The sequence below is a fragment of the Podarcis gaigeae genome (assembly GCF_964106915.1).
Source record: "Podarcis gaigeae genome assembly, chromosome: 17".
Lineage (NCBI taxonomy): Eukaryota > Metazoa > Chordata > Lepidosauria > Squamata > Lacertidae > Podarcis > Podarcis gaigeae.
This window is the reverse complement of record NC_139694.1, coordinates 34,556,148-34,581,167: the sequence shown is the minus strand read 5'-3', so window position 1 is coordinate 34,581,167 and position 25,020 is coordinate 34,556,148. Positions and strand designations below refer to the sequence as shown.

At 44.2% G+C, this 25,020-nt stretch overlaps 1 protein-coding gene across 2 annotated transcripts; it reads left to right on the top strand.

Annotated features, from left to right (window-relative positions):
• Nucleotides 1-1,599: 1,599 nt before the first annotated feature.
• Nucleotides 1,600-24,008, top strand: DCAF15 (DDB1 and CUL4 associated factor 15). 2 transcript variants are annotated; one of them, XM_083718998.1, is made up of 13 exons: nt 1,600-1,859; nt 5,749-5,846; nt 5,965-6,100; nt 9,340-9,446; nt 10,033-10,169; nt 10,616-10,786; nt 13,455-14,030; nt 16,941-17,032; nt 18,493-18,621; nt 20,813-20,898; nt 21,910-22,014; nt 22,528-22,643; nt 23,381-24,008. In XM_083718998.1, exons 1-13 carry the CDS (start codon nt 1,740-1,742, stop codon nt 23,434-23,436), a joined length of 1,929 nt encoding a protein of 642 aa, XP_083575124.1. In that variant the 5' UTR covers nt 1,600-1,739; the 3' UTR covers nt 23,437-24,008. The 2 variants fall into 2 exon arrangements, with proteins under 2 accessions (XP_083575124.1, XP_083575123.1); XM_083718997.1 differs by having other exon boundaries at nt 1,659-1,859; nt 22,528-22,701; nt 23,064-24,008.
• Nucleotides 24,009-25,020: the final 1,012 nt, after the last annotated feature.

The following is a 25,020-nucleotide window of genomic DNA, read 5'->3' as shown; positions in this document are numbered from 1 at the left end:
GCCAGATCCAGCCCAATCACCTTCTCAATCCGGCCCATGGACACTCTGGGAATCAGAGTGTTTTTACCTGAGCAGAATGTGCCCTTTTATTTGAAATGCAATTCTGGGTTATTTGTGGGGCATAGGAATTCGTTCATATCCCCCCCCCCAAATATAGTCTGGACCCCCCCACCAAGGTCTGAGGGACAGTGGACCAGCCCCCTGCTGGAAAAGTTTGCTGACCCCTGCCTTAGGCAGTCCCCCCCGTTAGTCGGTAAATACTGATCAGTCTTAGGTACAAATTAATGTAAATATTCTTCAGTAACGTAAGTATTGCCTGCCTGTCTTGTACATTCAATCTAACAAGAGCAAGTACAGCAAGTAAAAGTCATATGTTACTTTTAAATTTTAAAACCAAGTGTGTTGCATTGTTTTCTTCTAGGAGGGAAAAAGAGAACTATTCAAAAGGCCAAATGTCCTGGGGCAACTTCCACACAACTCTGTATAATTACCACAATGATAATATCACCCATTTTTTTCTGTAAAGACGAAAGGAAACAGAACAGAGGGAAAAGGAGAAACTGGCAAACTTATGCATCAATTCTCAAAGCTGCATAGTTGTTCTTATAATGACCAGCTTGAATGGAAACGGTTCAGAGATGGGGGAGCCAAATGACAAGGGTGGGTGGGTGTCCTGTCAGCTGAGGCCATGGAGCTCTCTTCCATTTCTCCCTCTCCTGCAACTAGACTGAATGCCCCCATCCCTGGTGGTTAAAGTCCCTGCAGGCAGAAAGCTAGCTAGAGAGCTGAGTGGGTGAGTAATAAATAATAATAATAGTTTATTATTTATACCCCGCCCATCTGGCTGGGCTTCCCCAGCCACTCTGGCTGGCTTCAAAAAAAAAAATAAATTAAAATACTGTAATACATCAAACATTACAAGCTTCCCTAAACAGGGCTGCCTTCAGATGTCTTCTAAAAGTCTGGTAGTTGTTGTTCTCTTTGACATCTGGTGGGAGGGCGTTCCACAGGGCGGGTGCCACTACCGAGAAGGCCCTCTGCCTGGTTCCCTGTAACTTGGCTTCTCACAGTGAGGGAACGGCCAGAAGGCCCACGGTGCTGGACCTCAGTGTCCGGGCAGAACGATAGGGGTAGAGACGCTCCTTCAGATATACTTTTATTGCTTGCGTGCTCATCTTCTACTTGCAGAGAGTTTTTGCTTGTCTTGGTAGGGGGGAATTCAGTCAACCCTCGCACTACCTCAACTTTCTCCCTCTCGCTCCCTGTGGTCCTCGCTTGACAGGACCGCAGGCCGAAGCCTCGTTGCCACGGCAACACGCACGTTTTTATTTTGCCCTATCGGCTTCCTTTACTTTGGGGGCGGGACTGAGAACCCCGTTAAGGCGGGGCATTAAGGCACGCATCGTTTCTCATCGGCGGCAACTGAAAGCTATTTCCCAGACTGAAAAGCGGCCCCACCAATCGCAAGCCGGTGAGAGCTCAGCACGCGAAGCTGCAGGATTTGGAGGCAGGCAGCGGGGATGATCGGCGGCCGCGGCTGCCAATAGAGAGCGAGAAAGGAGCGCATAAGAATCCCAGAGCGCCGCGGCGAGCGGCGACTCCTCGCGCGCGAGGCTGGCCAATGAGGAGAAGGCGATGGGCGGGGCTGCGAACGGGACGCTCGTTGGGAGGGGGAGGGGGGAAGGCTGCTTCTGTTGCTGCTGCTGCTGCTGCTGCTCTGGCGGCGGCGGCGGAGGAAAATGGCGCCGAGCTCGAAATCGGAGCGGGGCGGCGGCGCGTCAGGAGGCAAGCGGGGCTCGGCGGAGTCCGGGCGCGGCGGGAGGCGGGAGCATGTGGTGAGGCAGCTCGAGCGCGTCAAGGTGAGGAAAGCGGCGGGGCGGCCGAGGCCTGGCCCTGAGCGCCGGAGGTGGAAGGCGGAGGACGGGCGGCGTGTGGGAAGCGGTGGGGTCGAGATGGGAAAAAGACCCCGCGGGGATGGAGAGGAAATCTTAAGCGGTGCGGGCAGGGGCGGAAAGAAAGGCGTCCGGCCGGGCGGGTGTGTATGGCGGTGTTGGTGCCACGGCCGAGACCTTCCGCGCCGAAGGCAGGAAATGTCTATACTGTATGTTCATTTATTTATTTAATAAAATGTACACACCGCTTGGTTGATTGCTTCCCCCCCCACCCACAAAACACCCCAAAACTCCTCAGAGCGGTTTACAGGAAGATAAAACATGAATGTCGGGGGGACGACGACCTCACAACCCTACTTTAAAACATGCAAAAGTTAAAATGCTAAAGCAGATTAATATTACCTCAGCTTTCATCTGGTAGACTTGTCTAAACAGCAATGTTTTTAGTTGCATGACTACTGCTACTACTACTGTTACCATTACCATTATAATATATCTATTTATATATACCACCCACCTTTTTCCCTGACAGGGACTCTGCTGAGAACATAGGGAATAATAATTAAGAAGCAATTAAACATCAGTAGAATAAAAGCTATAAGTATATATGTGTGTATACACACACACGTTTAGTCTAAACATACAGATGAAAACAACAATGACAGCAGCAACCCCCTCATTAAAAATGGACAGTTCTCAAAAAGCTTTTTGGAATAATTTCCTTTTCACCTACTGGCAGAAGAACAATGTGGAGAGAGCCAATTTAAAAATGAAATACGTATTTTATGGTTTTCAAGAGTAACATCATAAACATAACATAAAAACAAAAAGAACACATAGAGTACATACTAGGAGGGAGCCAGTCTCCACTTCTCCAGGGAGGGAGTTCCAAAGTTATCTGGGAGGAGCCACCACCAAGAAGGCCTTTGTTCAATGTAAATTGGGGAAGGTGTGCATGTTTGAGGGTATGAATTGGATTTGGGGATACAAATTAGATTTTTTTTAAAAAATGGTAAGATAAATGTATGGAGATGGGATGGGAATAAGGTAGGTTATAACCATGTGAAAACACCTTGCACATAGTTGTGCATTGGGTATTGAAATCCTTGAAAGCTAACCAAGTTTTAGGCTTGAAAGCTAAGCAAGTTTTAGCCTTTTCTGTTTCAACAAACCAATACATATACCCCTCTGGAATTGCTAATACTGTAGGTATAGGTGTGTGTATCATGAGGAGAAACAGGTGTACTGGGAGAGTGAATGGCAGACTGTGATGGAAGTGCTGGAGAAGATTGTGTGACACTAGGGAGGCTGGTGAGGAGTGACTAGGATGAGGGAATGAGCTGCTGCCTGTGGTTGGGGGTGTGCAAAGAGTCTGTAAAAGATGGTGGTGGAATGTCGATTTAAGGAGGGGTGGGAAACACATGCAGCTAATAATAATAATAATAATACAAAAACCAAAACCTCAGAGTCTGCTGGACTTCCCACTGCCCTTCACTCCACAGGCCCATCTGCTATCAACTGTTTCAGTGGAAGCAAGTCCAGTAGAGAGGAGGATGCATGCAAGGAGCCCCTCACAGCTGGCCATCCCTACCCCTCAGGGCCTTTTTACCAGTAACTGCCCCGTGGGAAGGATCCTGATTACTTTTATACATTGTTATGTTGTGGTGTTTATTCATTCATTTATAAAAATGCAGTTTAATGTTACTTTTAAGCCATCTTGACAAATTTGTATGTAAGGTGGAATATAAATAATTGAAATAAATAGTTTTGTGTGTGTGATGAAAGCATTAAGAATTCTTCCGCTAAAAGATTATTTATCTATGAAAGTGGATAGTTTGGTGGAGGTGAATGGTGTATGGAGGTATTTCTGGCTGTGTTGGATTAGGCTAGTGCAAGAGAGGCGTATGTTCAAATGCCTGCTTTACCATCATGCTAATAATGTGACCTTTGACTAGTCGTTCTTCTGTCTGTCTGATTTACCTCATTGGGTTGTGTGCAATGTTCGAAACTCCCATTGTTCTAGGCGCATTTTGCGACAGGGAATTTCATTAGCGCGAGCAGCTTCTGAGCTCTGGGCGCAGTACTGCACCTAAGATTTCAGATTAAAACTGCAGAGAGGAAGGAATGGAGGACCGTTTTGCCTCCTCACTTCCAGCTATTCTCTGAAGAGACCCTTTTGAGAATATTAGGGGGGTGGGCGGAGGAAGGACTAGACCATGTGGAAAATGAACATAATATTTTAGCTGCAGTTCATTGATTTTCAGCTTTGTATTCTTGTTATAAAAAAAGCGCACCTAGGCATTCCGTTGTTGCTCCCATAACCTTGGTTTAAGGTGCCCTTTAGTTCCTAGCTTTCATATCTCAGTTTCTAACACTGGTTGGGTGGTTCTGGGTAAGACAAAGATGTTGTAATCTACAGACGCACGTGTAGGGAAAGAGCAAGCATATTGAGAGAATGTGAAGTAGTATTGTGATGGAAGGAACATAAAATTGGGGAGGATGTAAAATTCATATTATAGAGGGGTTTATATTTTTTGTGAGTTGCAGAGACCAGTGGCATTCAGATTCACAGTTAGTGGTCAGCCGAGGACAGATCATCTGTTCCCTGCCATTTTCCCTCTTCTGCAGATATAATTCATTATTAATCTTTTATGTTGTGGCTTGTTGGATGAAGTACTTCAAAGCTTTATTGTCCTTTGCTTTGCCAGTCTTTTGGGGAGCCTTCTAATAAATAACATAATTTCTTTGCTAGATTGAACCAAAATCCTTCTAATCCAGCAGTCAGATGCTCCTGGAAAACTTGCAGGCAGGGCATATAGAGGATGGGTAACAACAGGAGGTTTTCCTCAGCACCTGTTAATCAGATGTATATTACATCTGTACACAGAGGTTCCTTTTTATTGTCACTAAATGCATTTGGTCAGACCTATTCTCTGTGAGCATGTAAAATTACTTATGAAAGTAAACTATTGCTGTTGCTGCTGTCTTCTGTAAAGCCGTATTGTGCTGTGTGAAGCCGCATTACTTTTTCTTCAATTTAGTTCGCCACCCCCATTTCTAAAGTAAGCAAGCCATTTTCAAAGCATGGATTATGAATAAAAAGGTGGCTTCCTTCAACCACAATTTTTGGATCATATACAGTTGTACCTCAGAAGTCAAACAGAATCCATTCGACTTCCAAAACGTTTGGAAGCTGCATTGGACGTTCAGGTTCCAAAGAACGTTCGCAAACTGGAACACTCACTTCCGGGTTTGCGGTGTTCGGGAGCCAAAATGTTTGACTCACAAGGCGTTTGTCAACCAAGGCCCAAGGTACAACTATATAATGTAACCCAGAGTTCTTTGAAATGAAACAAAGTGTTAGCTCTGTCCTTACGTCTGCTAAAGAGAAGGAAGAGAAGAGTGTGTGAGTCTCATTCTAGCTTATGCATTTAACACTAAACCATAGTTTAATGTTAAGTGCAAGCCAGCTATTGGGTCGTTGGCACCAGCTATCCCTCCTTGTGCCTTTAACACCAAAGCAAAGGGTATAAGTGAGAGGTTGGCCACTTTAAGTCCATTCCTGTTCATTTGTGCCATCTTGATTCTTGAGTGGAGCAGTGATGTTCATGTGCAACTAGAGGTCTGGCTCATCTGTGTTGTAAGGTTTGCAGTTGATTTCTGCCAAGAATCAGTGACTTGTCAGGACCACAAAGAGGGCACCAGATGCTTTTGCCGCTGATTAAGCCCCATTAACACCCATGTAACTCTAATGTGGCCCACTCCCCATTTTGACCATTTGTGGTACTTTGTACATTAGATATGGCCTTGAGATCTTTAAGAGAACCTTCTTTACTGTCTTTGATACCCCTTGCAGATCAGTGGACAGCTCTCACCTCGCCTCTTCCGTAAGCTACCACCAAGAGTTTGTGTATCTCTGAAGAGCATTGTTGATGAACATTTCTTGTGTGCAGGGTAAGACTATGTCCCTCATTCTGTGATGAACTGTCATTGTGCTGGCTATTCCTTAGCTGCATGGGTGGTCATTCTACACATGGACCTGATAGTCTTAATTTGGCATTTTTCTTTGCAGGCACATTTTCCTTGGCTTCTCTAAGTGTGGGAGATACGTCTTGTCCTACACCAGCAGCAGTGGTGATGATGATTTCTCCTTCTATATCTACCATCTCTATTGGTGGGAGTTCAATGTCCACAGCAAACTAAAAATGGTATGGTTCAAGCTGCATATGATGGGTATGGAATTGAGATCTCCCCCTTGTTGTGAGTTAGGGGAATTAGCTTGGGGAATTAGCACAACTTGCCTTGTTATTGGTGGAACACTGTGGAAGGCACTTGGAAAACTTCAGGTAGTGGGAAATCAGGATTCAGGGAGAGTATTTTGCCTTGGCAGCAGGAAGTAGTAAGTATGATCTTTGGGCCATACTTGAAGTTGGATCCCATCAAATAGCTGGGTCAGGTGCGCCAATTCTAGGGGGCGAGGTGTCTTTGGCTCCCTCAATATTTGTTTGAAGGGGGCCCAGTCCCTCCATGCTGCAAGGGCTGGTGCAGCCTTGCAGAAGGCTGCACAGTGTCGTGAGATGTGTGTGATGCCGCATGACACACACCTCCAATCTTGGGGGCAACTTGGTGCCTCTGAGCTGGGTGCAAAGCGTGGGAACTTTAGTTCTCATGTGTGATTGCGTCCTGTCTGACAGTTTGCTAGGAAGGATTAACACATCTGTTGAAGCCAATGTAGAATAATATATTTGCCCTTACATACTTGCAGTATTTGCTTATCACAGGTATACAGATTGCTTCTTGATACCCAAGCACCTAAAAGCTGCAGTTTATCAATCTGGCTAACAGACTTTGCAGATAATTTATAGGTACAAAAACAAGTGTTAGTAATCTGTTTTTGGCAAGGGACGTAGTTTCTTTTTTGTGGGGTAGTGGATGCCATTTTTTGTGCTGATCACAAAACCTCTGTGCACTCCTGGGGCACATGTATTCTCTTATCAACCTAGACCAATTATAGTTGTGAAGATATACTTAAGAGCATTATAGCCCTGCTAGGTTAGACTAAAAGCCCATCCAGTTCAGTGTTCTGTTCTCACAGTGGCCAACCAGGTTCTATGTGAAGCCCAGAAGCATTAATGAGTTGGGCTGACTTCATTGCCCATGCTGAGGCTGTTTCAGATGGGCTAGCTTGGACTTTATGATTACCAGGACAATCATGGGGTTGCATCATTTGCCCAGTACACCATTAGCCCAGCCCATGAGGCCAGATATACCCTTGACCTGGTCTTTGCCACAGAACAGATTGGTAATACTCCATTGTGAGTTGGTTGTCATGGATGGGTTGTATCCTGGTTAGTTTTGGGTTGAATGCACCTACTTCACTCTATTAGTGGTGAGGGCATTGAGATAGTCTGTCTGTGGAGACTTATGGAATCTGATGGATCCCTGAATTCTCTGAGGAATTTTCTGTCTGATGCTCCTGTTGCTTCAGGAGGGATGACAGTGGAGCATAGCTGGTGCAAATCTCTGAATCTGACAGAACACAAGTGAGAGTGCATTAATGCTCTCCATGTGGCAGCAAAGGCAGATAAAACTGATTACTTCGGCACCATTGCTTCTGCACGACTAGCAGAGCTTCCAGTGGTGATAGATTTTTTTTTGTTACCTGGCCGGTAGAGCATCTCTCTGACACCCTTGGAAGCCTGCTTTGACCCAATTTAGGGATACAACGTATTTGGGCTTTGCCCCCTGCTTTCCTCCTCTCCACGTACCCCTAAATCTGTTCCATGGGTTCCCTCAAACCTCTGGAGCAGATTTGGAGATGGCATGGGGGGAGGAGAGGGGCTCAAAGTCCCAGTGCACCCACAGAAATCCTTGTACTGCTTCCTGCTAATGCAAGGGGTTAGTTGAATCTTGCCCTAGAAATTGCATGAAAACATGAATGTGTCTACTCTAGAAGACCCTGGTGTTGCAGTAATGTTAATTTAAATTAATTTGGGACCATTGCCCTTATTTTCCTCATGATTCAGGCTAATACTGATTTTTGCTGTACATCTTTGCTCACAACACTAGTAACCTTTGAACTCATGCCCCATTCTGACACTACATTTACTCCCCTCTCCACACTTTTTGTATTGAATTGTATGGATGTTTGCTTGCTTTTGTCTATTCTGATTTTGAAATCAATAAATTTGATTATGAATCAAAACGACTCCATTGGCGAAAAGAGTGCAGTTGAGGTGCAAAGCGAAAGACACTTAGGTTACCTGGTTGGCTTTCTGAAAGAACTAAACTAAACAAAGAATAATACATTTCCCGAAGAATTCTCTTCACCCAAAGATTTGTGGGGAGGTGGGGTGAAGTGGAGGCTAAAGTCTTCTGGGGGAAAATTCCTTTCTCAGCGGAGTGATGGAAGGAAAGGATGAAGGGAGCTTATCAGCTTCAGAGGACAGGTCTCCCTTTACAGGTAAGGGTGGGAAGCCAGTATGGCTTGTGTGCCACAGAGATGAACTGATTAACTTTTGAGTAGATCTCACTGCCACCTTGTTCACTTAGGTGTCCAATGGTAAAGAGGCTGGTGACCTCCTGAGGTGATGCTAGTACTAGGGTACCACAAAGGTACTAATGGGATCAAGCAGGCACTGAAGAGTAGAAAGGGGTGGGAAACAAAGCAAGTTTTCACAAAGCAAGCCAGAGTCTGATCATCTGTGAGGCAACTCATAGTTTTTAGTTTGCTTAAAACCAACCATGGCTTAACATGATGTGTGAACCAGGCCAAGGTGAATCTTTTTGAATTGAAGGGAATTAATATTTGTGAACTGCTGTACACAAATAGGTTCTGATTGTTAGGGGTTACAAATTTAGACAAACCCCTACTAAAAGCAAACCAGTACTTTAACTTTTAGAGGGTATTATTAACTGGCTTCACGTTGGGTTGTGCTTGGGCCTGTCACGTACTGGCTTACAACAGGCTTCCAAACCTGGTGCCCTCCATGTATTTTGGACTATAATTGCTGTCATCCCCAGCCTGTGTGGCCAGAGGTCAGGGATGATGGGAGTTGCTCCAAAGCATGTGGTTGGCCACCTGTTCTGCAGAACTCTTATGTTCTTATGAAATGCACCAAATTTGGCAAGTCTGGTGTGCTGCGTCAATCAATGATGAGTCTGGATTAATTATGTTTATATATGAATATAAAATAGCAATCTTCACAAATCTAGAAAACCCTTTTGAACTAAGGTTTAAACACAGAAGGTGCCTACTCCTTCCTCCGTGAATTAATACTGTACAGCTCCAAACCATTAATTGGTTGGGTACTAATGGGACTAATTTGTTGGATACAGGTTTTAAGTGTATCCTCCTTTTTTCGTGGGGTCATCTATTGCTAAGTCTCTTTTCTGAGGCCCAGTTGGGGTTTCTGAAGTTTTACCAAGTGTCCTGCTGCTCCTTCAGGTACGTCAGGTTCGATTGTTCCAAGATGAAGAAATCTACAGTGACCTCTACTTGACTGTATGTGAATGGCCCAGTGACTCCTCCAAGGTCATCGTTTTTGGTTTCAAGTATGTTTCTTTCAATGAAATTTGCTTTTGAGATTGAGTGCGATATCTGCCAGTTGAACTTCCCACATTTCCATGAGAATCAGGAACTCATTATACTTGCTTGAGGCATTCTGGATTACTGCTTATTGTATTCTGCCTTTTAAGGAATGCTAAAAATCAGGAAAGGTATTGGTGTCTTTACAAATTATTTAACTGACATGGCCCCCTTACTTTGATTAATTGAATCAAGCAAAAGGGTTGTGTCAGTTGTGTCAATACCTTTTCTGAATCAAGGGTCTCTTCCAGATAAAACAGAAGCTAGCAAGAATTCAGTTTAACAGGGTGTTCCTTTGCTGTTGAATGAGTTAGTGTGACTATGGAGAAGGAGCATAGCTTACTGGTGGAGCACACACTTTTCATGTAAAAAGTTGCTGGTGCAATCCCTGGAAACCTCAGACAGAGCAGGGAAAGTCTCCTGGTTGTGATGCTGGGGCACTGCTGTCATTCAGTGTGGTCACTTCAGAGCTTGAACAAAGGATGGATGGATGGATGGATGGATGGATGGATGGATTTCCTCCTCTGAAAATTGTCCCTTCTCTCCTGGTAGTACCCGTTCAGCCAATGGCCTGCTCATGAACATGATGATGAGTGATGAAAACCATCGGGATATCTACATTAGTACAGTTGCTATGCCTCCTCTTGTGCACTGTCCCAGCTGCAGGGACATGGCCATTGCACATCCAGGTGAGTGGCCTATTGCTGGCAAAGTGCCCTAAATTAATAAACTTGGATGGACTGATAGCTAAAGCAGTAATAATTGCACCTGTAATCCAATGTGGGGAAATGACAGGATTCACATCATTAGAAAGAATACTTATGCTCAATGTAATTTTCCTAAAATATTTTCATATTACATGCATTTCCAGTTATTAAAATGTAGCAGTCACCAAAAGTTCCTTTTTATGAAACCAATAATCAATGTGAAACATTGAATATTTATGGCCATTGAACTTTTGTTCATAGCCATAAAGAACTTGTTTAGTTTTAGAGCCATCCCAATTCCAAGGCTCAGGTTATAGTTTCATATTCTTTCTGAAGAGGTGCCAATCGTTCTTCTCTAGAAATTCAGAAAACAACTATTTACTTTTCCCCTAAGTTGGTGCTGATGATCCTTTGTACATGCTCCTTAGGTGATCCAAACGCCAAATGTTTGCAGCATGGGTTCATGCTGCACACCAAGTACCAGGTGGTGTACCCTTTCCCCACATTCCAGCCAGCATTCCAGCTTAAGAAGGACCAAGTGGTGCTGCTTAATACCAGCTATTCTCTGGTAGCTTGTGCTGTTTCTGTGCACACATCAGGTAAGAGAGTATGGGGAAGTTTGTGTGTCACTTCTCAGCCTCTGGATGAGAATCTGTGCAAGGTGAGCTTTGAGATGTACAGCCTCAAGTGTTGCATGCCTCTGTTGCATTTTAACACTGGGACTGCCCAGTTAAAACAATCATATGTTGAAGCTTCCTTTCATTTGGAACACTGAGAACATACCCATTAATAATAATAATAATAATAATAATAATAATAATAATAATAATAAATTTTATTTATATCCCGCCCTCCCCAGCTGAAGCCAGGCTCAGGGCGGCTAACAACAATCAACAATCAAACAATCAGATATTCACACATTCTAAAAATATTTCATTATAAAAATCAATTAAAATCAAATTAATGGCAACTAATTAAGCAAGATTCTAAGCAGGTTGCCAGAGGAGGGAGTCAGGCTGCGCCCTGACCAAAGGCCTGGTGGAACAACTCTGTCTTGCAGGCCCTGCGGAAGGATGTCAGGTCCCGCAGGGCCCTAGTCTCTTGTGACAGAGCGTTCCACCAGATTGGAGCCGCGGCCGAGAAGGCCCTGGCTCTAGTTAATTGCAATAAATTAAAGTGCTTCCACTTTTATGTATCAAAAAGAATTCTTCAGTCCTAAAAATCTACTTCAAACTGAGGTGAACTAACTTATTGCATTTTTATATTTTCTTTCAACCCCAAGGATTTTTAGTATGGCAAACAAAATAATAAAAAGGCATTGATGTTTAAAAATGCAAAATGACAGGACACTGTTTTTACCCTATTGGCTCTAAGTTTATACAGTTTTCAGACAAACATCTGAAAAGCCTGGCACTGGATAGATAACGAAGTCAGTGCTAGGTGAGTTTTTCTTGGGATGGTGAAAGAGACACTGCTATTGCAGAGAAAGCCCTTTCACTGATCTCTGTTTTGCCTTCTGCTGCTTCTGAGAAAGTATAGGAAAGGGTGGACTGGAAAGGTTAATGAAGGTGAGAGGAATAGGCTCTTGGAATATTATTTTATTCATTTCATAAAGTTTATACACTGCTTGATTATATCTTTAAAAAACCCTCGAAGCAGTTTTCAGAAAGGTAACACAATAAAATCAAGAAAAATTCACAACCATACTTTAACATAACCTGAACTTTCTAAACATCTGGGTAGCCTTGTCTGAACAAGAATGTTTTTAGCAGGCGCCGAAAAGACTACAGTAAAAGGCACCTGCTTCATATCAATAGGCAAGGCGTTCCAAAGTGTAGGTGGTGCCATACTAAATGATCAACTTCTTACAGATGCAGAAGAGGTATTATGTGGCACCTGTAGTAGTGCCAATTTCGCCAATTGAAGTGGGCACATGGGGCAAGGTGATCTTGTAGGCAGACTAGTCCCAAGTTATTAAAGGCTTTCTATACTTATAGCAACACCTTGAACTTGGCCTGGTAGTGAGTAGGCAACCAGTGCAGACCTCTGAGCACAGGTGTTTTACATGACCTTGTGTTGCAGCATTCTGCACTAACTGCAGCTTCTGGATCAAGCATGAGAGAAGCTTCACTTAGAGCGCATTGCATTAATCCAGGCTTGAACTAACAAATGCATGAACTACTGTGGCAGCGCTTTCCTGGTCCAGAAACGACCATAGCTGTTGAACTAGCTGCAGTTGGGAAAAGGCACTTCTAGCCTCAGATGCTACCTGAGCCTCCAGCCACAGAGCTGGATCCAGAATCACTCCCAAACTGTGAAACTGCTCCTTCAGGGGGAGCACAACCCCATCCAGGGCAGGCAGCTGACCAGATTCTTAGATATTGGAGCTACTTGCCCACAGTGCACCCCGGTGACCTCAGTCATTAAAAATGAAAGGTTCTATCAACATTTGTCCATCTTGGGGTGGGAAGTATTTGTCACGCTAAACTAAACTTTAGAAAGACTGTGCTGCTGCAATAAGGAACTGCCCAATTGACACTTGCATCTTTGGTCCATCTTTCGCAGTACTAATCTGTTTTGCAAATCCTTATGTGGAGGTGCCAGGGATTAAAACTGCATTGCTTACTATTACGATATTCTTCTTGTATATTTATTTATACTCCCCTCCTTTTTCCCTGACGGAACTCAAGGCAGCTTACAGATTAAAAACAAGAATCACTAAAAACAAAAAGTGATATTTTAAGAAATGATTGATATAATTAAAACTATATACATATATAGTTTATGTATACATGTTTATGCAATATGTAGATGCTCCATTTCTGAACTAAACCAGTCATTGTCATAGATGTGAATTCTGCTTGAAAAAGAGGTAGGCTTGTGGACAGGATGACGTCCAGCTGGCCTGTGGGAAGCAAGGAGAGCTTTGATATACACAACATGCAGAAAAACATAAGAAGAGTCTGCTGGGTCAGGCTAATGGCCCATCTAATCCGTCACAGTTCTCAGAGTGGCCATCCAGATGCCCATTGTAAGCCTGATTGCAGAACCTGAGTGCAACAACACTTTCCCATGCCCCTGAAACATTTTATCACTGCATCTTACCCCTTCCAAAGGGAACAAAATCTAAGATTTTAATCAGTTCTTGATATCTGACTATCTTGAAGTCATACTACTTTTGTTGGTGATTGAAAACAATGGTGCATTGGGTGCAGAAATAGCAATATATTCAGCATTTTCTAACCTTTCTTCGCTACCTTCTTTCAGATGACAGCAACTTTTGCCAAATCCTTTATGATAGGAGTCGTCAGCCCTGGTCTCCTGTTGAAGTCAGCCACACAGCTCTCATCTCACAGTGCCCTGCGGGCTTGGAAGAAGGGCTAGAAAGAGATAACTGTTACTGTCAGGGTGGAGCTGCACTGCAGCAGCCCCTTGCCGTGCCTCCGCAGGACACAGGAAACCATGTCTCCCCTGCTGTAGCTATGGCAAAGGAGTTTGTTGCGGACATCTTCCGGAGGGCCAAGGAAGCTAAAGGCACTGCCCCGATGGAAGAGGAGGCAGGCAGTGGGCTTCAGTGCCTTCTTGACTCTGATGGGGCCCTTGGCCAGGGCAGTTCAGCCTCTTGGGATCTAGGGAAGAGATTGGGGTCTTGCTTGCATGGCAGTGGCACTTGTAGCTCCACATCTCCTGGAACAGACAGCATCTCTGATGTGGATGGATCTCCCAAAGATTCACCCACTGCCAGTGCTGAACTGGAAAACCAGCCAACAGAGCCAGGCTACGTGAACTATACTAAACTGCGTTATGTTATGGAGCCCAGTGATTCTTCTGAGACAGAAGTTGGTAAGTCTCCCTTTAAAACAAAGCACAGTGTTTGGGGAAGGAGCAGGTGACAGGGTTTTGAAGCTTTGGCATCTGGATCTGCAGGCACGAGCAAAGAGGCTCAGTAAGAAAGCCTGCAGCTGTGCTGGTTATTGATAGCCATCCTCTTCCCTAGAAGGCACAGAGTGTCAGGCCCATGCTTTTGTTTGACTTCCTGTATGTACAAGGAAAAGCTGTTTTCTTCAGCCTTGGGAATGTTTCCCATGCTGTCCCCGTTGTACAGCTACAAGCAGCAGTTTTCTTCTTGTGTGGCCCCTGATCTCGTGGGCTCCCTCTGAACCCTCACCCAACATTTGGGGGCAGGCCTGGCAGTGGGACTGCATGAGAGATTTTTGCTCTTCTCTTCTGGAAATATTGTATACAACATAGGGACTTAAAAGTTTCCATGTCTCCTATTAATGTGAAGCAGTGAAGTGGAACTATGCTGAGGCATGGAGCCTAGTTGTCCTAGGCTGAATGGGTCTTTTAATGCCAATTCTACTAGTATAGTAGCTGATAGACCTAATTGTGACTCGTTTATAATCATAGCAAGTGGCTGTTGAAGCTCTTGAGAAGTAAGTCTATGTATAAGAGGCTAATTTTTATTTTCACTTTAAGGGCAATGGATTTGACAAATTTGATAATTTGTGACTTCAACAAGAGAATACTGAGTGTGCATGTAGGGTCTTTTCCTTGGGATATTTTCCTAATCCTACCTCAGTGTTAAGCAATATGTTTACAGTTGCATAAAGGAAGGAATGTGTGTACTCTGCAGGAAAAGGAAAATCAAACTGTGCCAAGGAAAGCTGAATTATGTGATCTGTGTAAGTTAGGCAGAGGTGCTGTGTATACATCTTGCAAAATTTATTGGTCATAGGGAGGACCAAAGAGCTGAGCACAGCACTGACCACTGACATCCTACTCAGCTTCTCCCCACCCCAGGGGTGGACAGAGGGTGTTCATCTGAATTCATTCCCTGAGAGTCTGAAGGTCTGCATAAAGTATGAATGGGGGACAGACCTGTCTTCTGCATGCATGTATTTTGAAACATGCTTAGCCAGAAAACTAGGTGCCCTACCATCCATTGAGTCATTTTGAATGATGGTTCCATTATTGCTTCATTTTATGCCCTTGGACTGATTTAGGGTTGCAGGTCTCAACAACTCGTCTTTCTGGCAAAACTAGGATGCTGCATTTCACCATGATTGCTTGGTTTTCATGTGTGCATTATTTGGGTCCCTAGACTGGGAAACCTATTTCAGCCCAAGGATTGTGTTCCTTTCTGGGGAATCTTCCAAGATACATATGCCAGAGGTTGGTGGGGCCAGAGGCAAATATAGGCAGAATGATTCATTTTACCTCCTTACAGTAGGCTGGTTTCTCTCTCTGCCTCTGCTATCCAGATAGGCATTTTCAGAGTCACATTCTAGCCATGCAGAAACACGTCTGGTGCAAAGCAGGGGCAGTGAGGGGTATGGCCTGTGGAGGGGGATATACCCTGGAGAAAGTTCTGAGGGCCAGATAGAGAGGCCTGGATAGCAGCATTTTGTCCTTGGGCCTGAGGTTCCCCACCCTTCTCTGAACCAAACAGAATGGGGGATGTTGGGAACATGATGCAAGAAAAACTTGCGGCAAGTAGGCTGTTTTGCGGCAGGGTTTGGCAAATGAAACATGATTATCTATGTTGGGGCTCTTGGCTTTGTGCTTGTGTTGGCTGTGGTGACAGATCTCCAGCCATGGAAAATGTAGACCTCCTGTCTAAAATTGTAGACTTGGCAAATGTTCAAAACATTTGACATGCATCTGTGGGCAGGGGTGTGCATGTGGGCCCTGCTTCAGTGTCCTCATGTGTGTCATTCTGCATGCTCAGTCCTCAACTTGCCCCATGTTGAGGTGGGAGGAGTCTTCGGGGGGTTGTACTCTGCTTGAACTCTAGTGAATTGCCTTGCACAGTTGGGAACCTACTTTATCAGGGTCACCAGTCATGTGGAGGGCTCTTCTCCCACCCCGGATGAACTAACATAGAAGCCCTCTGCAAACCACCCCATGCAGCATGAGGAGAGTTGCAAACTAAAGGAGGATGTGCTACATGTACGAGGAAATTGGACGTGAGAGTTGTGTACATGCCCTTGCCGCTGCCCACATTTAAAGCATTTGGGTGTTAAGACACTAAGTATGCCTTATATTTTCCTCTTGGATGGTTGTGCCTCTGTGAATCATCCACTTTCCACGAATCTGTACAATCTGTAGAATTGTAGAGTTGGAAGGGACCACACAGGTCATATAGTCCAGTCGCCTACAATGCAGGAATATTTTGCTCAAAATCATGACCCTGGAGATTAAGAATATCATGCTGTACTGACTGTGGAAGCAGATTCAGTTTTAGACTACAAAAAGTCTGGGGTTTGGGGAAGACACTGTGAATCCACCCTTAGAAGCAAATGTTGAGCCTTGGTGCCTTGCCGCTGTAATTGGACCAGTATGAGGAAACCTGGGTTTCAATTCCCTTTCAGGTCACAAATCTGGCTTGGTGGTTTTGCACATTCCACCTGTATAGTGATAGTGATAGGGCAGACTCCAAATTGAGAGTAGAAATTTATTTATACTAAAATTTTTTATTTATACTTATAAAATGTGAAGAAGGCTAATATAATGGGGAGAGCCTCAGCCTTGCCTTGTTGAAAGATGAAAATTTCCTTTTGAAGCATGCTGTTCCAGGAGCAAATATTCTTTTGACCCCTGATGCGATCTCTCTCTCTCTCTCTCTCTCTCTCTCTCTCTCTCTCTCTCACTAAATTTGAGCTTCTTGGACAGGTGCTTCATCTTGACATCTATTTCTTTTGACTGTGTGAGATTACCCTCTCCTTCGTCTCATGTTGTGTTTACTTTCAGAATATGAGGATGATAAGATCTCCTTGCCATTTGTTGTGACAGACCTACAAGGAAGAAATTTGAAGCTGCTGAAGGAGAAGGCTGTCTGTCAGGTGAGGGTAGTTTCTGGTCCCAGCATCATTAGAGAAACAGGATTTGCAGCTAGCCTAGACTTGTGATTGGTTCACTTAAACTGAACCATTTTGACTTATTTCTATTAACAAGGTGACCTAAAGTCACTGAGAGGAATTAATTTAAACTCAAGCAGGTTTCCCATTACCACTTACTTCCTAAACAGAAGTGTATACTGATTACTTCATATAACCAGAAAAAGTGTAGTTTTGTAACTAAAGAGAGGGTTGTATTCAGTGCTAGTCCTATTAAGAAGAGATTTGTTGAAGTTCATTGAACTAAGTTAGTCATGTCCACTTATTTCAGTGGGTCTGTTCCAAATAGGACTAGCATTGAAAACAACCCAGAGCCTTCAATACAGATCTGCTCACCTCCCAAAATGTTTAAACTGAGAGCTGAAACTCATTCAGAAAGGTATGTGGTGTAGTCCTCTAGGGACTGCATCCCAAAAACTTGAGCACATGGAGGAAAGAGCAAATAATTGAATGGCAATTATGTATGTACCAGCTCTTTGCATATGGAAAAACTAGAAAGTTGTGGAGAAAGATCTGAATACTTCCTAATTGTTAATTGTCCCCAGGCTGGGAATTTTGACATTGGGGAACTTTCAAACATGTGACTTCCCCCACCTACATTCTGCAATGGTACAGTCCTAGAGGGCTGAACTTTCTCTTTTCTAATCATGTAGAATATCATACTGATGGGCCAGACAGTGTAGGAAGTCCATCACACCAGCAATACGCCACCCTATGGGGTGCTTCCACATGGATTTGCTACATATGGCTGGCTTTTGCAATATATTACAGCTGTGCCTTAGAGCCTCATCAGGGAGTGGGGAGGTTAGCAGCAGCCACATGCTCATAATATATGATGATGGCTTAAAGGATTATTAGAGGAGCAGAATCAGCTTTCCCCCTCAACAGAGGAGTGATCTATTTGGTTACAAAATGTCCTCTCTCCAACTGGCGGTGTTTCTAGTCCAAATCTGCCTTCGTCCTATGACAGTTACTGAGCTTTCTGCTGCTGAGATGTTGTTCTGACTGTTAGTGTTGGTGCACTTGGCCTGCAGAACTCACTAGCAGAAAGTTGGCAGCCTTCATCCTGGCTCACTTGAACCAACTGCTCATCCATCATCTGCAACATGAGGTCACTTATGAAGATTGCATCTCTCAACTACCCTCCAGTGCTAAAAGGGAGCTGTTTTGATTCCAGAGGGGGGCAGCAGGTTCCACCTCAGATGAGTCTCTGGAAGATGCTCTCGGCCATTTTGACTTTCCCTGCCAAGCTTTGTTAGGATTCAAGTTATTTTAGATTCACAGTTGGGTTTTGCACATTGTAATTTTTTATGCTGTAAATGTTTGAGAATTAAGAATTGTCTCAAGGTAGCTGGCATGCAAATAATTCCCTTTTCCTAAATCCACATCTTTCTTTGCCTTCCCAGGGCCAATACTTAACAGTGGAGCAACTGACTTTAGATTTTGAGTATGTCATTAACGAGGTGATCCGGAACGATGCCTCATGGTCCAAGCAGTTTTGCTCCTTCAGTGATTACGACATCGTCATTTTGGAGGTAGGACCATGTTGGGTGTATTACCGCTCTAATGGTGCCGCATTTGGGTGCAGTTTGGGCCATTGAGGAACTCTGTTGCTCCTTGGTAATTTGCATCCTTGCTGCCATTGATCTTAGGACTTTATTTCCAAGGAAGGGCTTTATTTATTGTCTCTTTTATTAATTTTTTATAGCTACATCGAATCCTTTTAAAGCTAAAATGAGAGAGATGTCAACATAAATAAAATAGCCAGTGCATGTCTAGTTAGCATTGCTACATTACAAGAGCCCTTGGCAATTGACCTGTTTGTAATACCCTCTAGCGAACCCCACTCCTATCTTGGGTAAAAATGAGCAGGGGTTCTTTCTTTAATTTTCTGGTTAGTTGTGACTGAAGGGGAGGCTGAAACACAGTTGCATCATTGTTTGAAAACCAGAACTCTCATTATGTTGGCCAATAGTGCCAAGCCATAAATAAAATGCTGTGGCCTAAGTAACTTAGGCTGGTACATGTGAATTGTATTCAGTACCAGCACATGTCATCACCTGTTTATGGCACCTCTGGATTTTCCAACTCAATAGGGCCTTTGAGTTTCCCATCCTGTTTTCAGGCATGATATCTAATTTGTACAGGAGCCTTGACTAATAAGGGGTAGTGGGAGACCTTCTTTTCTACCTTACCAAAGGTGACTGATATGGATCCTTCCTTTTTTAAAGACAGGGATGGCCAATTGTCTACCTAGTGTCTGATTATAAGGTGCAAAGCTTGCTACTGCTAGCCCTCTGCCATACTTGAGGGCAGATACCAAAAGATTCCAACTGAGAAATGACTGTGCCCCTGTGGGGATGGTAATCTGGAAACAGTGGCTCATGTTCTCCTGTCCTGTCCCCTTTATAAAGATCTGAGGAATGAGATCATTACCCCACTCTTTCTTACCATCTCAGGCCACCCATCTGAGGCCACATTGTTCTTTCTTTTATCAGATCAAAATGGTCAGACAACAGCAAAGGTTGCTAGGTTTATCGAAGGTGCAATGAGATTAAGGGCCACTATCTGAACTATCTGGGACGCGGGTGACGCTGTGGGTTAAATCACAGAGCCTAGGACTTGCCGATCAGAAGGTCGGCAGTTCGAATTCTCACAACGGGGTGAGCTCCCGTTGCTCGGTCCCTGCTCCTGTCACCCTAGCAGTTCGAAAGCACGTCAAAGTGCAAGTAGATAAATAGGTACCGCTCCAGTGGGAAGGTAGACGGCGTTTCCGTGCACTGCTCTGGTTCGCCAGAAGCGGCTTAGTCATGCTGGCCACATGACTAAGCTCCCTCAGCCAGTAAAGCGAGATGAGCGCCGCAACCCCAGAGTCGTCCGCAACTGGACCTAATGGTCAGGGGTCCCTTTATCTTTACCTGTCTGAACGATAATCTTGGCCATTTGATTGCCCTTTTTACCCATTGCTGTCTTTTTTATTTGTATATATTGCTTGTTTTATGTTGCTATGGCCGTTGGCTAATGCGAATAAAGTTTATCTTACCTATCTATCTTGCTACTGCTATTTACCTCTCATTTCTTGTGAGACATATCCACCAGATTGGAAGTGGTACTCTGCAACACAATCCTAAAACCTGCCCAGGGGAGGATTGAAATGGGTGGGAGAAATCCTTCTCCCATGGTACCTCACAGTTTCTTGAGCCTGTGTGGCTAGCCAAGGAATTAAGTGTGTTGTGTTCACCAGGGAATGTGAATTCAGACCTTAATTGCTTTTCCAGGAAGAGTGTAGCCCTCGTCCCCACTTAATTTTCACAAGAAATTAGGGTAGGATTTACCTGCTGAGTCCCATCAGCAGAAGTTGCTTCTGGGACAGTGGAGCTTCCCTCCCCCTCATTTGCCCCCTGCAATTGGCTCTGGGCGGGTCAGGAACTCCTGGAACAGCACACAGGGGGAGGAGAAGCGGAATTGTTCCATCTGGCAAGCTAAAATACTTGCATTGATGGAACCATTGCCTTAGTGTGATGTTGAAGTTCACCCGGTTGCTGATTTAAAGCAATAGTTAGATAGCAGAACTCTATAAAAACATAAGGCGCTGGAACAAATGACTGTCCCAAAAAGTTGTTCTGGAAAGATGTTGGGCCAGCAATTCTGACCTGCTGGTCCTGCTGTGAGTACAGTGCAGTTCAGGTAGTTTACTTTTACCAGCTGTCAACTTTGCCTTCCTAGGTGTGTCCAGAAACCAACCAAGTTATTATCAATATCGGACTCCTGCTCCTAGCCTTTCCTTCTCCTGATGAAGAGGGGCAGCTCAGGTGAGTCTCTGTCACGCCCACCTTGGGCCTCTGAATATCTTCTCTTTGAAGTTCTATTGTATTAGGATTTTGACACAGAAGGACTTTTGGTAGGGGGGAGAAATCTTTTGGAGTGATTTACTAGAGTAGAAGGAAGCAGAATAAGCATTAATATATAGGTCTTAAAAGTCATACACTTGGCCTGTTTTGCTAGCTCACTTTTGCATTTTGGTCTTGATTTGGGCAGAGCTAAATGAATTTTTTGCAGAACCTCATTTTGTGTGTTGGGGGAGAATAAGATTTTAATGAAATTTTACCTCCTCAGCAAGTTTTTATTTCTGATGTGACAAATGTGGTCTCATGATTTGTCAAAATATTGCCCAGTACTGCAAATAGTAACATTAATGTCATTTGTCAAATAGTCAAAACCACCCAGCTAGCAAATGTTTTCCAGTATTTATTCTCAGGTAATGAAATCAGATGCAAAATACCAATCTCAGTACTTGGGCAAATACTTGGGTAATAACTAGCATGTGAAAATAGCATCTGCGGAGGATATATATTGAGAGCAAATTACTTTCAGCTGTGGTTCTGAGTATCAAGTTCTCTTCCTGGAGCCAACACCTGGGCATAGGCTGGTGGAGGTTCATCAGTTGCTGAGATTAATCTTGGAGTAATTTACAAGGTACCGTATTTTTCACTCTATAAGACGCACCAGACCACAGGACGCACCTAGTTTTTGGAGGAAGAAAACAAGAAAAATAATATTCTGAATCTCGAAAGCCAGAACAGCAAGAGGGATCGCTGTGCAGTGAAAGCAGCAATCCCTCTTGCTGTTCTGGCTTCTGGGATAGCTGCACAGCCTGCATTCGCTCCATAAGACGCACACACATTTCCCCTCACTTTTTAGAAGTGAAAAGGTGAGTCTTATAGAGCAAAAAATACGGTATGTCGTCATGAGGTTGGGAAGAGGATGTTGCTTTTTGGTGTTCACAGCTGCTTGTCTAAATTGCCCTTTTCTGCTTTTCACAGGCCAAAGACGTATCACACTAGTCTCAAAGTTGCATGGGATCTGAACACCGGTATCTTTGTCACAGTCAGTGTGGGAGACCTCACAGAAGTCAAAGGGCAGACCAGGTAAGACATTGTATGATGTGCCATAAGGAAAATCCACCTCGGACAGCTAGTTGACTTGTTACCAGAGGTGCCCGGTGACTGGGTATATATTCAGTATTATGAACATTGCACCAAAATACCTTTTGAACGCTAATTCTTCATGTAAAACTGCATTTATTTTTAATTGGCTATGAAACTTAGGGCCTGTATTGAGTACAGTTCCATCCCCTGCATTTTTTTGTAATCTGCTTAGTTATTTTTTGTGAAATAGTCTATCTTTTTATAAATAAATAAAATAATTAAGGAGCTTGCTAAAGCCAACTGTCACCTGTACCCATACTGCTTTACCTAAAACCGTTCCCACAGCTGAAGGGTGTTTATAGTTGCGAATGAATAGACATTTCACAAAGCCTCAGTCTGTTGTGGATTAATGATACCAAGATGGGGAAAGAAACTGATTTCTTCCTTAGTACTTTGTTGGAGACCTGTTTGCAGACTGTAGATGCTGATAGAGCCCCATCTTTCCTCCCTTAGTGGCAGCGTGTGGAGCTCCTACCGGAAAAGCTGTGTGGACATGGTAATGAAATGGCTGGTGCCAGAGAGCAGTGGTCGTTATGTCAACAGGATGACTAACGAGGCCCTTCATAAAGGTAACTCAGCACTTTCCAGGAGGCCCTTGGTTCCTTCCTCAAGGCATAGTGGTTATAGGTAAAGGGGTCCCCTGACCATTAGGTCCAGTCGTGTCCGACTCTGGGGTTGCGGCGCTCATCTCGCTTTACTGGAAGAGGGAGCCGGCGTACAGCTTCTGGGTCATGTGGTCAGCATGACTAAGCCGCTTCTGGCGAACTAGAGCAGCACATGGAAACGCCGTTTACCTTCCCGCCAGAGCGGTACCTATTTATCTACTTGCACTTTGACGTGCTTTCGAACTGCTAGGTTGGCAGGAGCAGGGACCAAGCAACGGGAGCTCACCCCGTCGCGGGGATTCAAACCGCCGACCTTCTGATCGGCAAGTCGTAGGCTCTGTGGTTTAACCCACAGTGCCACCCACATCCCCATAGTGGTTATAGTTGACTGCTAATGTTGAGGCAGAAAGCCTACTTCAAACCAGGGAGCCAGCTGCTGGTTTCTGCGCCCGTCAGGAGGACAACAGCACATTATCTTAGCATTTTTCTGGTCTTAGATGATGGAGGAACACATGTACTTTTTCTAGGACACAGGACTCATTCTCGCCCTTGCTGTTGCTCTGGGCTCACTTTTAAGTTTCAGCTTATTCCTGTACCTAAATTGTAATCTGGTGGATTCTTGAAACACTCATGCCCTTTTGTGAACTGCCTGGCCCAGATCAGTGTGTGGCTAATTTTATGTCTTCCTCCTTCTCCTTCAGGCTGCTCCTTGAAATTCCTTGCCGACAACGAGCGTTACACGTGGATTGTCTTATGAGGCCGGGTTCGGAAGCAAAGCTTACATCAGTAGTTCATTTCCTGCCATAACTGTGTGTCACATTCAACTACCTCCCTTGTTAAAAGTTTTTAATTTCCCTATCCCTTTTGACTAGACAGTTGCCCCGATGACCTTGAGTGCATCTTAATTGATTTGTGGGTAGAACCACACCCTCTGCTTCACTGTGTCTACATGTTGGGGGGGAAATACAAGGCTGGTCCAGACGCTCTGAAAAGCCTGCCTCTCCATGTAAGGTAGTCGTACTAGTTGGGCTACACAGGCTCCAACAGAAAGCAGCTGCTTCTGTGCAGTTATGCCCATTTGTACTTGGTGAAACTGCAAGCAGACTCTTAAGAGGTGAGTCTTCTACAGGGTTTGTCCTTGGGCCTAGAGAATGACATGATTCCGGGGCAATGATTGTTAAGGAGACCAAAACCAACTTCCCTGTTTTGAGTTTCAGTGTTTCAGGACCCCCACCCCCCAGTGGATGGGGCCACAAATGTGTTTTTCATTCTTTTAATTTGTCTCAAGCAGGCTTTCTCTTCCCTGCAATAAACATTTAAATTTGAGAATGGCTGTTATTGTTTCATTTAATCTTTGAGAGGAAAAAACTCGTCACATTGCAGCCGGAGACGGGTTTAGGGTACTTCAGCTGGTTCAGCTATATTGGGTGCCACAACAATGATGTAGAACAGAGTATGAGAGGTGGGGCGCAGAATTTTAGTGTTGCACAGGGTGCCGCTGAAATTTGAGAGCCCAAAGTCCACCACTACAGCAGCAGCAAGGTGTATGTATATTCCCAAAGCCACCGTCTGCAAACTTAGGAGATGCTTGTGCAAGCTCAAGACGTCTTTTTGCCTCTTTCAACGCAAGGCAATAGTGAAAATAAAGAGCGGTCCAGCTTTGCATTGTAGCAGCTTAAATGTTTTGTTTACACCCCACCATTCTTCCATATACCGGTAACTCAAAGCAGTGTACACAGACTTCCTAGCTGGAGTATCAATGCCCAGACTTGCTCAGGTTCAGCAAGGCTGTATTGTATCATGCACCTTCTGACCATATTCTGTCTGCCATTAACTTCTACTTTCTCATACTATGGCACAATTTTGTTTGCTGCTTTCAAGAGGGAGGGGAGAGATCGGAGAAGGGAAAAGTGGCAAGATTCATGGTGGATTGGGGGTGGGGAGGCATTACTCCCCCACCCCTGAGCAGTATTCACTTGAAATCAAAGCTGAGATTTTTTCCTACACTGCAAAGCAGATATTAGCACATTACCAGCAAAACCACTAAAATGTTGCAATTTGAAGATTTTGTGCCCTGGATTTCATAGAAATTCCTCCTATACAAGTGTGAATACCTCACAGTACTGTAACTGTCAAATAGCAGCATGCTGGAAATGCCTTTGAATAAAATTACTGCTATTTGAGAAGACTTATTTGAGGAAAAAAATTGCTTGAAATTCTTTCCTGCTGGCTGGTAGACCGCTCTGGCATTGCTGTTCTTCATATATAGCTGGTACAGGACTCTTTCAGCAGCAGCTACATGACAGTGAACAACTAGGAAATAGCAAAAGTAAGCCAAACA